The sequence below is a fragment of the Salmo trutta genome, chromosome 7, assembly GCF_901001165.1.
Source record: "Salmo trutta chromosome 7, fSalTru1.1, whole genome shotgun sequence".
Taxonomy (NCBI): domain Eukaryota; kingdom Metazoa; phylum Chordata; class Actinopteri; order Salmoniformes; family Salmonidae; genus Salmo; species Salmo trutta.
This window is the reverse complement of record NC_042963.1, coordinates 31,433,989-31,452,578: the sequence shown is the minus strand read 5'-3', so window position 1 is coordinate 31,452,578 and position 18,590 is coordinate 31,433,989. Positions and strand designations below refer to the sequence as shown.

The 18,590-nt window shown below is 42.0% G+C and overlaps 1 protein-coding gene across 2 annotated transcripts in view; it reads right to left on the bottom strand.

Annotated features, from left to right (window-relative positions):
• Window positions 1-13,734, bottom strand: part of LOC115197236 (nuclear cap-binding protein subunit 3) — a 29,745-nt gene extending 16,011 nt beyond the window's left edge. For both annotated transcript variants that reach the window (XM_029758580.1, XM_029758581.1), the window contains exon 1: window positions 13,531-13,734. In XM_029758580.1, the coding sequence (XP_029614440.1) occupies window positions 13,531-13,689 (159 nt within the window). In that variant the 5' untranslated portion in view covers window positions 13,690-13,734. The remainder of the gene's footprint in view (window positions 1-13,530) is intronic.
• Between the last annotated feature and the right edge of the window lie 4,856 nt (window positions 13,735-18,590).

Here is an 18,590-nt window from a genome sequence, read left to right as displayed (position 1 = left end):
CTAACCTGGTGGTCCCAGCGCCCACGACCCACGTGGAGTTCCAGGTCTCCGGCAGCCTCTGGAACTGCCGGTCTGCGGCCAACAAGGCAGAGTTCACCTCAGCCTATGCTACCCTCCAGTCCCTCGACTTCTTGGCGCTGACGGAAACATGGATTACCACAGAAAACACTGCTACTCCTACTGCTCTCTCCTCGTCTGCCCATGTGTTCTCGCAAACCCCGAGAGCATCTGGCCAGCGGGGTGGTGGCACTGGAATCCTCATCTCTCCCAAGTGGACATTCTCTCTTTCTCCCCTGACCCATCTTTCTATCGCCTCCTTTGAATTCCATGCTGTCACAGTTACCAGCCCTTTCAAGCTTAACATCCTTATCATTTATCGCCCTCCAGGTTCCCTTGGAGAGTTCATCAATGAGCTTGACGCCTTGATAAGTTCCTTTCCTGAGGATGGCTCACCTCTCACAGTTCTGGGTGACTTTAACCTCCCCACGTCTACCTTTGACTCATTCCTCTCTGCCTCCTTTCCACTCCTCTCCTCTTTTGACCTCACCCTCTCACCTTCCCCCCCTACTCACAAGGCAGGCAATATGCTTGACCTCATCTTTACTAGATGCTGTTCTTCCACTAATCTCATTGCAACTCCCCTCCAAGTCTCCGACCACTACCCTGTATCCTTTTCCCTCTCGCTCTCCTCCAACACTTCTCACTGTGCCCCTACTCGGATGGTATTGCGCCGTCCCAACCTTCGCTCTCTGTCTCCCGCTACTCTCTCCTCTTCTATCATCTCTTCCCGCTGCTCAAACCTATCTCATGATTCTGCCTCCTCAACCCTCCTCTCCTCCCTTTCTGCATCCTTTGACTCTCTATGTCCCCTATCCTCCAGGCCGGCTCGGTCCTCCCCTCCTGCTCCGTGGCTCGACGACTCATTGCGAGCTCCGGGCAGCCGAGCGGAAATGGAGGAAAACTCGCCTCCCTGCGGACCTGGCATCCTTTCACTCCCTCCTCTCTACATTTTCCTCTTCCTCTGTTTCTGCTGCTAAAGCCACTTTCTACCACTCTAAATTCCAAGCATCTGCCTCTAACCCTAGGAAGCTCTTTGCCACCTTCTCCTCCCTCCTGAATCCTCCCCCCCTCCTCCCTCTCTGCGGATGACTTCGTCAACCATTTTGAAAAGAAGGTCGACGACATCCGATCCTCGTTTGTTAAGTCAAACGACACCGCTGGTCTTGCTCACACTGCCCTACCCTGTGCTTTGACCTCTTTCTCCCCCCTCTCTCCAGATGAAATCTCGCGTCTTGTGACGGCCGGCCGCCCAACAACCTGCCTGCTTGACCCTATCCCCTCCTCTCTTCTCCAGACCATTTCTGGAGACCTTCTCCCTTACCTCACCCCGCTCATCAACTCATCCTTGACCGCTGGCTACGTCCCTTCCGTCTTCAAGAGAGTGAGAGTTGCACCCCTTCTGAAAAAAACCTACACTCGATCCCTCCGATATCAACAACTACAGACCAGTATCCCTTCTTTCTTTTCTCTCCAAAACTCTTGAACGTGCCGTCCTTGGCCAGCAGTCTTGCTATCTCTCTCAGAATGACATTCTTGATCCAAATCAGTCAGGTTTCAAGACTGGTCATTCAACTGAGACTGCTCTTATCTGTGTCACGGAGGCTCTCCGCACTGCTAAAGCTAACTCTCTCTCCTCTGCTCTCATCCTTCTAGACCTATCTGTTGCATTTGATACTGTGAACCACCAGATCCTCCTTTCCACCCTCTCCGAGTTGGGCATCTCCAGCGCGGCCCACGCTTGGATTGCGTCCTACCTGACAGGTCGCTCCTACCAGGTGGCGTGGCGAGAATCTGTCTCCGCACCACGTGCTCTCACCACTGGTGTCCCCCAGGGCTCTGTTCTAGGCCCTCTCCTATTCTCGCTATACACCAAGTCACTTGGCTCTGTCATATCCTCACATGGTCTCTCCTATCATTGCTATGCAGACGACACTCAATCTTCTCCTTTCCCCCTTCTGATAACCAGGTGGCGAATCGCATCTCTGCATGTCTGGCAGACATATCAGTGTGGATGACGGATCACCACCTCAAGCTGAACCCCGGCAAGACGGAGCTGCTTTTCCTCCCGGGGAAGGACTGCCTGTTCCATGATCTCGCCATCACAGTTGACAACTCCATTGTGTCCTCCTCTCAGAGTGCTAAGAACCTTGGCGTGACCCTGGACAACACCCTGTCGTTCTCCACTAACATCAAGGCGGTGACCCGATCCTGTAGGGTCATGCTCTACAACATTTGCAGAGTACGACCCTGCCTCACACAGGAAGCGGCGCAGGTCCTAATCCAGGCACTTGTCATCTCCCGTCTGGATTACTGCAACTCACTGTTGGCTGGGCTCCCTGCCTGTGCCATTAAACCCCTACAACTCATCCAGAACGCCGCAGCCCGTCTGGTGTTCAACCTTCCCAAGTTCTCTCACGTCACCCCGCTCCTCCGCTCTCTCCACTGGCTTCCAGTTGAAGCTCGCATCCGCTACAAGACCATGGTGCTTGCCTACGGAGCCATGAGGGGAACGGCACCTCCGTACCTTCAGGCTCTGATCAGTCCTTACACCCAAACGAGGGCACTGCACTCATCCACCTCTGGCCTGCTGGCCCCCCTACCTCTGAGGAAGCACAGTTCCCGCTCAGCCCAGTCAAAACTGTTCGCTGCTCTGGCACCCCTATGGTGGAACAAGCTCCCTCACGACGCCAGGACAGCGGAGTCAATCACCACCTTCCGGAGACACCTGAAACCCCACCTCTTTAAGGAATACCTGGGATAGGATAAAGTAATCCTTCTAACCCCCCCCTCCTAAAAGATTTAGATGCACTATTGTAACGTGGTTGTTCCACTGGATATCATAAGGTGAATGCACCAATTTGTAAGTCGCTCTGGATAAGAGCGTCTGCTAAATGACTTAAATGTAAAAATGTAAATTTACATTTTACATTACATTTTAGTCATTTAGCAGACGCTCTTATCCAGAGCGACTTACAGTAGTGAATGCATACATTTCATTTCATGCATTTTTTTTGTACTGGCCCCCCGTGGGAATCGAACCCACAACCCTGGCGTTGCAAACACCATGCTCTACCAACTGAGCCATGCTCTACAAAACAAATTCTTATTTACAATGACAGCCTACCAGGGAACAGTGGGTTAATTGCCTTATTCAGGAGCAGAACAACAGATTTTTACCTTGTCAGCTCGGGGATTCAATCCAGCAGCCTTTCGGTTACTGTCCCAACGCTCTAACCACTAGGCTACCTGCCGCCCCTAAATCCAAGGAAGCCTACAAACCTGACTCAGTTACACCAGCTCTGTCAGGAGGAATGGGCCAAAATTCACCCAACTTATTGTGGGAGGCTACCTGAAAACGTTTGACCCAAGTTAAACAATTTAAAGGCAATGCTACGAAATACTAATTGAGTGTATGTAAACTTCTGACCCACTGGGAATGTGATGAAAGAAATTAAAGCTGAAATAAATCATTCTATCTACTATTATTCTGAAATTTCACATTCTTAAAATGAAGTGGTGATCCTAACTGACCTAAGACTGGGAATTTTTACTAGAATTAAATGTCAGGAATTGTGAAAAACGGAGTTCAAATGTATTTGGCTAAGGTGTATGTAAACTTCCGACTTCAACTGTATATGGGGCATACAATCTCAGCTCTGTAGATTTTGCTGCGAAGAGACAGAATCAATAGATCATTTATTCTGGTATTGCCCGTATGTAGATTGTTTCTAGTCACAGGAATGGTAAAACAATACAAATCACAACACTCACTTAAAAATAAAAAACAGACATACCTATATCTCCACCTATAGGAAACAATGGGACGACCTCAGAATTCCATGAGTACATTTTAACTATCAGCAATTGTTCACAGCATTGTATGCTGCCCAAACGTACAGTATTAGAAATAATATGTTCTCCCGATTAAAATGGTGTAGAACTTCAACGCATCAGAATACATACATTGAGATACAGACATGTCCCCATTTCCCCAAAACAAAGGCTGTATGAAAGTTCTAAGAGCAGTCTTATTTAACCAGCATATAATTTATCTACCACCATTTGCCTTTTTGTAGTTTGTAGTCTAGCGGTTAAGGGCATTAACCAAAAGGTGGCAGGTTCGAACCCCCGAGCCGACTAGGTGAAAAATCTGTCAATGTACCATTGAGCAAGGCACTTAACCCGAATTGCCCTTGTAAGTCGCTGTGGACGAGAGTCTGCTAAATGACAAGAATGTTAAATGTAAACTAGGCCTCTCTGTGAAAGTGTGGCAATAACTTATCAACGTTGTATTATTCACAGATCTACTCCTCTGATGACATGGCAGGCAGCACACTCCTGAAAACGAACTGCTCCGTAAGGCAAAGGCTCTTTTGAGACCTACCAGATTTATAATGACGTAGAAATAGTATGGCGTTTTCGGTTTATGTCAGTTTCATTGTTATGCTATACATTTTTATTTTAAGGTTGTAAGTGATCAACTTCACTATAAAATGTTATATTTTGCAATTCTGAGTAATTACTACTTTAGTAAAAATACACTTTATTCAGTATTACTGCAATTGCTAAATAATTCCAATAGACTGCAACATAAGATCTCGAATGAAATTTCAGAAGATTAGATTAGTTTCTCCCTGGATACACCACTGCCCTCACAGGAAAACTCTGCGGAAGTTTTCCCCATCCATTTCCACACTGCTAATGCAAGACATAGTATTTACTGATTACTTTGTAATATGATGATTCATGTTTATTACTACCTGTTTTTATATTATACTTGATTACTATAAGGATTATCAATAATCCTGAACATTAATTCAGTCACCCCTGGTCAATAAAAACATATTTTCCTAGTACATTCATCAACCAGCCGCTCTGCCTTCTCGCACAAGTAGCCAACTCAACAAGCCCCGCCAAAAGCTTGTACCATCAACGGCAGCGAGCACTCTTCCTTCTCGCTCAAACGAGGGGCATGTTGAGGTAAATTTGTTAACCACTTCTTGGCTGGCTGTGGAAGATGTAAGGGGAAAAAAAACTGATTTGGACAAAATAACATGGGAACATATTGGCATAGCACGAATCCTACACACGGTTGTAAATCCCACCGAAAGCGGTCCATCTCCGTGCAAATCATATGGCAAGTTTCCGATGGGGATTGCCAATTGTAACACCCCAAATTTACTTTAGATGGCGAGCGCGCTCCGCCGTGGATTCTCATACAACAAATGATACTCAAGTCTACACCCAAGGGTCAGATTTTGATAAGTTTAAAAAAAATAAACAATTTTAAACTTATCACCCCTTAAAAAAGTGGTTTCTGGGCCGTTTTTCAAAAAAAAAAAAAAAAAAGATTTTTATGTCAATTACACATGTATAAGAGCTGTATGAACATGCTTATGACGTTTTTTATTGACGTCGTTTTTTGGGTTGCTTTTGCTTGTGCACAAGGCATATGTTTTGTGCATTTTGAATATGATTTCATAGGAAAAATATGACTTTTTTTTTTGTTGCAAAATGACATGTCCAATTCTTTTTTTTGTCAATTATGAAAGTATTGAATGTGCCAAATCACAGCAAATATCCAATAGATGGCTAGAGCTCTCCGCAGTGATTTTTCATATTGCAAATGTAACGCAATTCAAGACCCAAGAGTCAAATTTTGAAAAAATGACATATTTTGAAAACTTTTCAACCCCTTAAAAAGTGGTTTCTGGACCGTTTGAAATTTTTTCGATTTTTATGTCAATTACACATGTATAAGAGCTGGATGGACATACTTTTGACATATTTTATTGACATAATTTTTTGGGTTGTTTTTGCTTGTGCATAAACAAATGTTTTGTGCATTTGGAATATGATTTCATAGGAAGTCAAGTGACATATTTTTTTCTTTTTTTTTGCCAAATGCCATTAGAAATGTGCAAATGAAATGTCCAATTCTTTTTTTGTCAATTATACATGTATGAAAGTATTGAATGTGCCAAATCAGGATGTTTGTCCGTTTGCCATGTACGATCATAGGAAGCCGGTTTCCAAACCCAAAAGTCAGTGAACCATGGTCCAAATGGCATTTATACTGCCCAAATGATAGTATGTTAAGCCATGAATCAACGCAGATGGTCTACTTGTCATGTATGATGAGGGAGAAGTGGGACTCTGTTGCTTTTAACATTTTTAACGAATTTGACATGCTCAGAATGCATAATTGACTGGCCCGATGATCTCGGGATGGCCGTGCAGTGACTGTGGTTCCTCTCCATCGCTCGTTGTGTTGATTTCATCATGTCAACTTCGGTGATATTTTTTGCTGTTGACTCATATTGCAAATGCACGTTACGTTTGCAATATTGCGCGTTACGTTTGCAATATGATTCAATGGGCATTTAGCATCACGAATTTAGGCATGCTCAAAAATACTGCAGAAATGCATAATTGACTGTCCCGATGAACTGGGGATGGCCGTGCAGTGACTGTGGTTCCTGTCCATCGCTCGTCACCCAGCAGTCAACGTCCATCAGTCAATTAGATGTCATTTTGACACCAAACTGATTCCATCTGACACCAAATCCACTTTTTCCAACTCGTATAGAAGCCAACTATCACATATGTCAGAGCAGGCCCATAATTCACAGCGCCTTCAGTTTTAACCATAAAAAAACATAAAACACATAGTTACGGTCTAGCTGCGGGTCCAGCTCTGACATTATGTGTAGGCCTATGTGAGGCAACCCCGAAACCCAAGTTTCGGCTCTTTAGGTCATTCGGTGCCCGAGCAATGGCCTTAATTGGTGCTGAAAATCAACTTTTTCAGGGCGTTACTACGGGGTCCCTGAATGAGATATCGGACAGAGACATTGGGGTTCGTCTCTATGGGCCGAGGCGGTTTCAATGCACCTAGTCTTGCGACTCTGGGACATTTCTACATGTCCGTGATATTCAAAATGAATTGAACATATTGCAAATGCACGAGGCTGTTTCTTGGTCTGAGAACCTTCTAGAGCCACATAATTCACCGTGCACTATCGACTTGAGCTCCAGAACAGGTTTCTAAAGTTTCGGAGCTCTAGGTTCTTGAATCGTTTGAACAAAAGTAACTATTGAAGGCGGTATAAGCCTCTAAGCCCCACACTATGTCCCTATGGCCAAGCTGTTAGACACACGTTGTCTTTGGGGTAGGCATAAACAGAATCCTGAATATGAAGCCTCTACCTTAAGAATTGACTGACTGACACAGGGTTGAGTTGCGTGATTTTCACTATGTGCAGCTTATATGACAATAGCTCAAGGTTATTTTAACAACTTCCGGTTGCTCCAGGAACCTTAGAATCGTCATAGGTAGACCTCACAGTAGCCTGATGGATTGTTATAGAAGACAGGTTCATAAGGCATTCATAACCCACATAGGCTTCAGGTTGAATTTAGGAGAATAGTCAATGTATTCCTATGGGGAGAGAAGTCATTGCACACTTTTTGATATAAACACCTTCTTTTCACTGTGAAGGGTTAATGCCAGGGTCAAGGTTAGGCTTGCACATATCGGGAGGACCTCAGGAACGCTCCTGAGGTTGAATTGTGCTTCTAACCCTAACGGTTCTCTCACTGTCACCCAAAAGCACTTGACATATTGGTGCAGGCATCATTTTGGGCCTAGTTTTCTCACGGTCGCTGCGCTCAGAGCGAGCTACGGTCAAGCGGGGTGTTTAATTGAACTCGGCACAGCCTAGAGATAATGGTAATGCCATTGCAGGCTCTTTGTGTCTTTAAGCACCGCACTGTGTCACTCCGTCCTTGCTGTGTGTGTGAGAGAGCTTTTCTTTGACATCTGATGGGATAAATGACTGATTTACAGTTCATGAGGGTTGCCTAGTCACACATATGAAGTTGTGGAAAGAGCTGACCTTTTTAACCCTTCAAAACAGACCCTATAACACCATTTTAAGGCACTTGTGGTTGACACAGGAAGCTGAACGTTAGGCTCTTATAGAATATTGAGTTTTAGGTATTTCTGTTAAGAACTGACTTATTTACAGAGGGTTGAACAAGTGTGTGTTTCAGAAAATCACAGAAATCTCACAGAGCTCCGAAACCCGCCTTAACGGACTCATCTGAACACGCTGCAACTGGATCTGTAACTTTTTTGAAAAAAAACCTTTGTTGAATATCACCAATGTGCCATTGTACAATTTCTCTGAAATGAACATAGGTAAATGCATGGTTCTTTTTCTCCTGACACCGTAGGCTCATGTAGTTTGATGTGAAGCGGTCAAATCAGCACTCTATTTTCCTGTTTGACTTTCAATCCCAGAAAAATAGCCTTAACTCGAAAAGCGTCGAGGCCTCGACTCCATCCTGTTTGGGGCCAACTGCCCATTATGCCAAACCCACGCTGACCGAGTTTCGTCTTCGAATTCTTTTCCGTTTAGGACAAAAAGCCGCGTCGTGATCGGTGATATACGTTACGTTTGCAATATGATTACGTTCGCCCTCCCGTGGAATAATCTGGAACTGCAAAGAAATGACCAAAATTTGAAAATTTTATTAAACGGAAACGGAAGGTCCGAGAGACTCCGTTCGATGACTTCCTGGAAGATCCGGCCCGTGAGCGGCCCGACGTCGTCCGCGGATTTATGGGACGTAGTCGAACGTCTAGTAAGGGAGCGTACATTTGCAATATGGACTTTCTCACTGACCATACGGCTTACGCACGTGAGTTCCCTTCTAGATGTACGTGTATTTTATATTCAGACGCTGTTCAGTCGCACGGTCACATGAGATATTAAGATGATTTCATAATGCATGTATATGTAACAGTATAGCTTCCTTCCCTCTCCTCGCCCCCACTTGGGCTCGAACCAGGGACCCTCTGCAAACATCTACAACTGCCTCCCACGAAGCAGCGTTACCCATCGCTCCACAAAAGCCGCAGCCCTTGCAGAGCAAGGGGAACAACTACTTCAAGGTCTCAGAGCGAGTGACGTCACCGATTGAAACGCTATTGGTTTGTTAATCAAGTGTTCTGCCTTGCAATAATAAATATTATAAAATAACTAAACAGCAAAATGCTTACCTTGGATTTAAAATGTTTTTTTTTAAAAAATAGTTATTTTGTAATATAAATGGTATTAACTAACATAACATTTCTAGAAGTGTTCTAGGCTACCCTAGAATTAGGGTTAAGGCTAAAATAGGTTATACCTAAGGTTAGGTTTAGAGTTAAGGCAAAAAAGTGGTTTTATAGCGCTTGCTCCTCCCTGTGGCCTTCTGCGGGTACTACATACCTCATTAAACAACACTTGCTAGGCTCAATCTGAGGTAGCAACTATGAGCTAGCTAGACCTATCCATTTGGTTTGAAGCTCAGTGACCCTGCACATCATTGTTCAATTCGATGCCTGCTAATGAACAGATTTGACGCATATCAAATTACCATGCAGCCATTTAGAAACAACAAATCGTCAAGAAAATAAAAAGTCTATTCTTAATTAAAAAATATATTCTGGCTGTTTAAAAAAAAAAATCTGCCACATCTTGAAAAAGAGGACAGGGACGTGCGTTTTGTTTAGGTTTTTACACATTTTCTGAGAAGAAAAGAAATATGGTTACCCATGACCAGAAATTGTTTAACGTTTGATGCATCCCTAGCATCGTGAGTCACCGCAACGTGTAACCAGGCGAACAGTGAGCTCACTCATGACGTAGCCGTAACCTTGTTAATAATAAGTTACCAGGGGTAAGCCGTCAAGGTTAACGCTGGCAGGTTACATTGCTCACAATGGCAATGCAGGTATTGTGACGTAAAACAATAAGCTGGGAATAGAACGTTCAGAAGGAGAGTTGGTGCCACGGTTCTCAAAAGAACTAATAGGAGCTGGCAGGGTGAAAAATGCCCTAAAGTAAGACCAGTTTTTCACGATTACTTCAAAACTACCAATCAACTAAGATGTGTTTTCGAATACCCATACTTACATAATGTATACTACATACTTAATTGAGTATATACACTACTTGTTCATTTTTCGTACACTAAACGAACAGTATCGTTTCAGTTGATGTTACTATGCAACCTATTGCTAGCATAACAAATGACTAGCTTAACATTTTACGATTTCGGGTGTGTTCGTAAATTCAATCTGGAGTGCCAGAGTGCGCTCTGGGCGTTCGTAAATTCAATCTGGAGTGCCAGAGTGCGCTCTGGGCGTTCATAAATCCAGAGCGTTGCCAGATTGTCCATTCATAAATTCTGAGCGTTTGATGTATTAGTAGCCAACTAACTAACATACCGGTACATATTGCTGTAATGCTTTGCGGTTCATAAGGATAGCATAGCTAACAAATTGTCAGGCAACATAACATGTAACATAATGAGTTTTCAAATAAGTTACTTCATTAAATTGCTCAACATTTTAACATTTGTAGTAATTAGTTAAAGCAATTAATTTGTATCCACTCTCGTCGGACCTCGACTGCATATTTTCATAATTTTCTTCAAATCTGAAAATGTGCATTATGAGCCCTAAAAGATCAGAAATAGTGGTTGTGTTTCAAACTCTTAAAAGACACACCCTATCCCCCCAGCCCTCAAATTAAGTGGACACTACTGATGACGTCTGAGGAGTATACACTTGCAGGGCAAGGAAGGAATGATTTTTAAATGGACCACTCTTGCCCGGAAATTCACTCGTTCAGCCCACAACGATTGTGTTGTTTTCAGCCACCGGTAGCTTGTGGGTGCTTTATATGCGCCACAGTCAATTATGATTACATGTTTACTTATATTAATAATGATATAGTTAATGTACACCTACTGTATGATAGCTAGCAAATTAATTAGCTAACTAACGTTAGCCTGTCTAGCTACTTCTGAAGGAAAATGGTCAGTTTTACTTACACTTGTATGTTGACTCCATATTGACGTTCAAGTTAAGTTGACAGACTTCTCTTAGCATATGTACAATAATTGCGAATTGAAATATGGGGCGTTTAAGGCCCCGAAGTGAACATAATTGTACACTTGCGAACTCCATTGAAAACAAGGGCTGAAGGTTTAAATTGCAAACTTCCCTTGCTTGGCTAATCATTTGGACCAACTACAAATATGGCCGCAGGGATTCCCACAAGGGCATAGGGCCGTCTATTTTGAGTTTGAAACGTAGCCAGTTTCCACTGCATGATTACTTCGTATTTTGGCAAATTTAGTACAACATCCAGGAACTTTTGACATACTAACTATAACCAATAAGCATACTATATACTCAATTCACAAATAGTATGGTTAGTGCAGTCAGTAGGAATATTGGAACACAGCTCTAGATTTTACCTGAAACAAAGCGTTGTTAAAACCTGTTAGGGCTAGGGGGCAGTATTTACACGGCCGGATAAAAAACGTACCCGATTTAATCTGGTTATTACTACTGCCCAGAAACTAGAATATGCATATAATTATTGGCTTTGGATAGAAAACACCCTAAAGTTTCTAAAACTGTTTGAATGGTGTCTGTGAGTATAACAGAACTCATATGGCAGGCAAAAACCTGAGAAGATTCTGTACAGAAAGTGCCCTCTCTGACCATTCCTTGGGCTTCTTGACTCTCTTTATTGAAAACTTAGGATCTTTGCTGTAACGTGACACTTCCTACGGCTCCCATAGGCTCTCAGAACCCGGGAAAAAGCTGAATGACGTCTTTGCAGCCCCTGGCTGAAAGACCACTTACCAAAGGCGCTAATGTTTATCAGAGGACAATGAGACTGAGGCGCGTGCACAAGGCAACCCCATGTTTTTATTTTCTCTCTTTGAACTAAAACACAGATTCCCGTCGGAATAATATCACTTTTTTTACGAGAAAAAATGGCATAAAAATTGATTTTAAACAGCGGTTGACATGCTTCGAAGTACGGTAATGGAATATTTAGACATTTTTTGTCACGAAACGCGTCGGGCGCGTCACCCTTCTTTACCCTTTCGGATAGTGTCTTGAACGCACGAACAAAACAGAGGATATTTGAACATAACTATGGATTATTTTGAACCAAACCTACATTTGTTATTGAAGTAGAAGTCCTGGGAGTGCATTCTGACGAAGAACAGCAAAGGTAATAACATTTTTCTTATAGTAAATCTGACTTTGGTGAGGGCTAAACTTGGTGGGTGTCTAAATAGCTAGCCCTGTGATGCCGGGCTATCTACTTAGAATATTGCAAAATGTGCTTTCACCGAAAAGCCATTTTAAAAATCGGACATAGCGAGTGCATAGAGGAGTTCTGTATCTATAATTCTTTAAATAATTGTTATGTTTTTTGTGAATGTTTATCGTGAGTAATTTAGTAAATTCACCGGAAGTTTGCAGTGGGTATGCTAGTTCTGAATGTCACGTGCTAATGTAAAAAGCTGGTTTTTTTATATAAATATGAACTTGATTGAACAAAACATGCATGTATTGTATAACATAATGTCCTAGGATTGTCATCTGATGAAGATCATCAAAGGTTAGTGCTGCATTTAGCTGTGGTTTGGGTTTATGTGACATTATATGCTAGCTTGAAAAATGGGTGTCTGATTATTTCTGGCTGGGTTCTCTGCTGACATAATTTAATGTTTTGCTTTCGTTGTAAAGCCTTTTTGAAATCGGACAGTGTGGTTAGATTAACGAGAGTCTTGTCTTTAAAATGGTGTAAAATAGTCATATGTTTGAGAAATTGAAGTAATAGCATTTCTAAAGGTATTTGAATATCGCGCCACGGGATTACACTGGCTGTTGCGTAGGTGGAGAGAGTTTAAAAATGTATTGTCCAGCCTAAAATTGGCAACATTTTGAAAACGAAACAGGGACACAAGTTTTGTTTACAATTTCTTAAGGGGGGAAAAAAATGGGGTAGAACATGTTTCATTTTTGATGGTTTGGCGCCAGCCATCTCTTGTACCGTGGGTCACTACAACCTGTACCTAGGCAAAACAGTGATATCTCTCACCAACTACCCTTAACCTTGTTAATATTAAGTTACCTGAGGTAAGCCTTCAAGGTCTGCGCGGGTAATTATCATTGCTAACAATAGCGAAGCTGGCATTTTAACGTAGAACAATGAGCTGGGAAAAGAAAGTCCTGAAAATGAGAAGGTGCCCAATAGAACTAACAGCTGGCAGGGTGAAAAATGACCTAAAAATAATGCGTTTATATTACTATACGGTAGCATTATGAAACTGGGCTCCGTGGTGGATGCAATAAACTCGTTTTTAATCAGAAAATGTGTAAAGTTAACGTTAGTTTGCTAGTATAGCTACTGTAGCTTGCTAGTGAGCTGCCAGCTAAAAAAACAGAGGTACTTATAGCGCGGATATTGACTAGTTACAGTGGCTAACGTTAGCTACTTGGCCATCTTGCTACAGTAGCTCACTGAGCCCCTCCAATAACCAGACACTATTCGCAGGCCCAGAAGTTACGCGAACCCGCGGTCTTGTAAAGTAGGTTTCACTCACCGGCAACAGTTCATTCAAGGACCGGTTAACGGGGATGTCCTCTGCCTCGAGTTCGCCCTCCTCCACCTCCATCGGTTCAAATTCGCGGGCATCTCGGTCTGAATCCGATTCTGAGCAGTCTGGCTTTACCGAAACCCGTAGGCTGCGTACTGCGGCCATGATACGAGCAATCGGTCCGAAACAGGAACTAATGTCCCGTTTACACCGTGACGTACTTTATTACGCCGTACGTTATCTTCACGGAGTCTTGTAGCAATTTTTTTTTTTATTAACCCTGTGAGTGTAGCGTTATTAACGCAAGATTGAGTTATTCTTCGGTGAGGTTTATCTGCGGTTGGCATTCAACTTTATGGTGCATTACTTGCCTAGTTAAATAAATAAATAGTATTACCGCCACCTACTGTACTCAGTGTGAGGAGACCGTCCCTCGTCAGATATGACATTTATTTTGGGAGATTGTAAAATATATTTTAATTCAAGACAGGATAAATATATTGTTTCAGGTGATAATAAACATGTTTTATTTAGTTACTTTTTCCTCAACTTTTTAGCAAGTCAAGCTAGCTTGCACTGCAGAGCAACTAGCGCGCTAAAAGCAAATATATTTTTGAACTAACCCAAGATAGACCACATCCTGTCGTTTCCAATGGGAGGCAAGTGAGCCGAGTAGATGGGATCAAGTGTGGAGATGTGTTTTTCAAAGTCGCATTTATTGGTCTATCAGATGTCAGTCAGATGGCTTAGTTACGTAAATAAATCGTCATCATTCAAATGAAGTTCAAATGAGATGCAGATGTTGGACTGGACTGAGATTTGGAGAAGAGGGAATGCAATGCTTTTCCAACAGTCTTGAAGGAGTTCCCGCATATGCTTAGCACTTGTTGGCTGCTTTTCCATCACTCTGCGGTCCAACTCAACCCAAACCATCTCAACTGATACAGCACTCCATCACTCTTCTTCTTGGTCAAATTGCCCTTACGCAGCCTGGAGATGTCCTGTCCTATTGAAAAACAAATGACAGTGGGACTAAGCGCAAACCAGATGAGATGGCGTAACGCTGCAGAATGCTGTGGTAGCCATGCTTGTTAAGTGTGCCTTGAATTGTAAATAAATCAATGACAGTGTCACCAGCAAAGCACCGCCACACCATCACACCTCCTACTCCATGCTTCATGGTGGGAACCACAGATGCGGAGATCATCCGTTCACCTACTCTGCGTCTCACAAAGACATGGCAGTTGGAACCTAAAATCTCAAATTTGGACTCACCAGACCAAAGGACAGATTTCCACCGGTCTAAAGTAATCTTCTTCTTATTGGTGTCCTTTAGCCTTTAGTAGTGGTTTCTTTGCAGCAATTCGACCATGAAGGCCTGATTCATGCAGTCTCCTCTGAACACTTGATTTTGAGATATGTCTGTTACTTGAAGTCTGTGAAGCATTTATTTGGGCTGCAATTTCGGAGGCTGGTAACTCTAATGAACTTATCCTCTGCAGCAGAGGCAGTGGCGATTTTAGCAAATCTTGGTGGGGCAACAAACAAAAAAATGTGGGATGCATGCCAGCAAAGCCACTACACAACACAACACTAAACAATACATTAATTGCACTATAACGGTGACAAATGGTGCCCAAAAATTGTTAGGGCCTACATAAAGCTGTCCCAACAGCAGAGTCCCAACAGCAGTCCCAACACCTTACCACTGCTACACCGGTCTTTCAGCAGAGCCTTGTCTAGCAGCGAAACAGTTCATTCAGCTTCATTTACTGTCTTTTAAAAAAATATATGGCTGACTTGCTTAAACATATGTGGTTTCTACTGACAATTGAGATATACAAACTATGACATAACGGGACAACAAGCGGATAAGAGGCAATCTGTCATTTCGTTTAAGATATTAATGAGCGAGCGACAACGGACGTAGTCAATATCAATAACTATTTGTTCAGCACTTTTGAAATGTACAGCGACATAATTCAGAACATGGGCCGTTCTTACAGTGTTCTCCCTGTACACCAAGTCAGAACCGTTGGATAAATAAAGGGGTATATAAACAGACAATGAAAGCTCTTACAATATTCAATGATGACATTTTTCTAAAACAGGTTATAGGCTACATGTGCACCACCAACAGTAGGCAAAATTAAGAGGTGAAAATAGACAAAATTATTAGGGTGAGGCACATTGAACGCCGTTTGGGTCTTTGTGTGTCAAAAAAAGATACACGTCATAACACTATTTGATGCGTTAAATAAGCTTTTAATTTGACACGTTAAATAACACAATTCTATTATAGAATGTTGTGTGTGCTGAATTTGCATGTGCAAGCCAAGCGTCACTACTACTATCAGTAGCACTGTCAAAGCTGTACAAAAAAAGTTAGTAAACAAGCACACACCGACCAGGAACGATATGTTTACAATACCTTCGTTGGTGAAAATAGACCAAATTATAAGGGTGAGACACATGGGCTACTAACAGCTTACTACACAACATACACTACTTAATATTACTTTCTTAGCTACTGTGGGAGCAAAACTCATGACTATGATTACATTTCCATTATTAGCAGCATATAGGCTGTCCACTTTGAAGAGCTGAGACAGAATGGCTATATAAGGAATGGCACATATATGACCAGGGCCCCACTACCATTATAACCTATACAGCTGTCAGATGTGGGCGTTAACAAGAGAGAACTGAGATGGAAAGATAATGGTGGAGAAAGGTCAAGGGAAACTATTTTCATATAGAGGGAGGGGATTCTATATGTTATGCAAAGACGGAATACTATAAAGGCAGGGCTCTGTGATATGAGACTTTAGCTTTTTCCTTGGAAATGCTCGGCTCTGTTACTCTGTAATTAAGTCTAACTGAATCTACAAGTTCCGGTATCTGTGCAAATATTTGACTCAAGATTTTCCACAACACTACATGATACATATCTTTCTGGCATCCTACATAATTTATGAAGCAGCATAAGACATTTTTTGACACACATTGTTGTGATGTGCTTGAACAGGAAAGTGGCGCGGCGGTCCTTCGTAGGCAAATTTTGTCATCAAAGAGAAAGTTGCCGGATTTACAATTCCGAGTTGAATGACCGTTCCATACGTATTTTCCCAGTTTGAGCTATTTATTTCCGATTTCCCAGTTGCAATGCTTGCAGTCAGCCACTGCCACTCATTGTTGAATTTGCGATCTCAAAATTGTTGTATAATGTTTATGTCCATGGCCGATGAGCACCGATATGTTTAATCTATATTTTCTCTTCATTATTTCTCTTCATATGACAAGGATTAAAAAGGATTTGCCAGCAGACTTGATTCATGATGATGAATGCTAGCTAAGATTGTAATAGTAAGATGTTGACATGATCAGTCCAATCAAAGCTACTGTACATTTAACGTGATTTGACATAATTTCTGTGGCCAATGACCTTGAGCCTTCTTGGAAGGGCACTTGTAATATAACTCTATGGCAGGACCCAAAAGGCTGAAATGTCGGATGTCTACCCTTTCTAAGGACTTAAGCTTGGCGATTGCGTAAGGTCCCCATGAGTGACAGAACACTGAGCCAATCACGGTGCAATGCTCTTATTTTCTGCTGGCCCGCCCCACCACCACAGAAAGCACTGAGCTAGGCTGAAACACCTGCATTTTAGAGCTGCCTCACTCAAGAAAACTAAAAAGAGACCATGTTTGTATGAGGCTTTAATAACTCAATGATATATATTTTTTTTTGCATTGTTTGTAAACTGATATGTGATACGTATTAATGCCAAAATAACATGCAAAACAGGCAAGCCCCCCCCCTAAAAAAGATGTATATATATATATATATATTTTTTTTTTTAATACATTTTATTTTTGTTGCTAAACATGTGGGTCTCAAAACAGGTGGGGCTCTGCCCATCAAATGCATTAAGAAGGCAAGAAATTCCACCAATTCACTTTTAACAAGTCACACCTGTTCATTAAAATGCATTCCAGGTCACTACCTCATGAAGCTGGTTGAGAGAATGCCAAGATTGTGCAAAGCTGTCATCAAGGCAAAAGGGTGGCTACTTAGAAGAATCTCAAATATAAAATATATTTTGATTTGTTTATCACTTTTTTGGTTACTACATGATTCCATGTGTTATTTCATAGTTTTGATGTCTTCACTATTATTCTACAATGTATAAAATAGTAAAAATAAAGAAAAACCCTTGAATGAGTAGGTTTGTCCAAACTTTTGACTGGTACTGTATGTCTGAGTGTTGGACTGTGACCCTGTGTCAGAAGGTGGGTGTAGCTGGTGCATGAAGTCAGGCGCAGGAGAGCAGAATGAGTGAGCAACGTACTTTACTCAAAATAAAGGCACAAGGTAACAATACACTTGACCAACAATAAACGGTAATCAATTACGCACGGGTGAAAACAGCACCCGTCGAAAACCAGCCATAACATACCGAATGAACATAGAAACAATCACGCACAACAACATGGGGGAAACAGAGGGTTAAATACATGAACATGTAATTGGGGAATGAAACCAGATGTGTAGAAAACAAAGACAAAACAAATGGAAAATGAAAGGTGGATCAGCGATGGCTAGAAGACCAGTGACGTCGACCGCTGAACGCCGCCCGAACAAGGAGAGGGACCGACTTCGGCGGAAGTCGTGACACCCTGGCTATTTCTTAAATAAAAAAAAGGAAGAAAGAAAATTGTGCTGTCTGGTTTGCTTAATATAAGGAATGTGAAATAATTTATACTTTTACCACTGATACTTAAGTATATTTTTGCAATTACGTTTACTTTTGATACTGAAGTATATTTAAAACCAAATACTTTTAGACTTTTACTCATGTAATATTTAGCTAGGTGACTTTCACTTTTACTTAAGTCATTTTCTATTAAGATATCTTTACTTTTACTCAAGTATGACAATTGGGTACTTTTTCAACCACTTCAAGTTATTTAGCACCCCAGACCCAACATTCACTTGGTGGCTTGTAGTAGAAATTCTGAACTAGGATCTGTTTAGCATTTTTTGTGTAATGAATGACATTACTT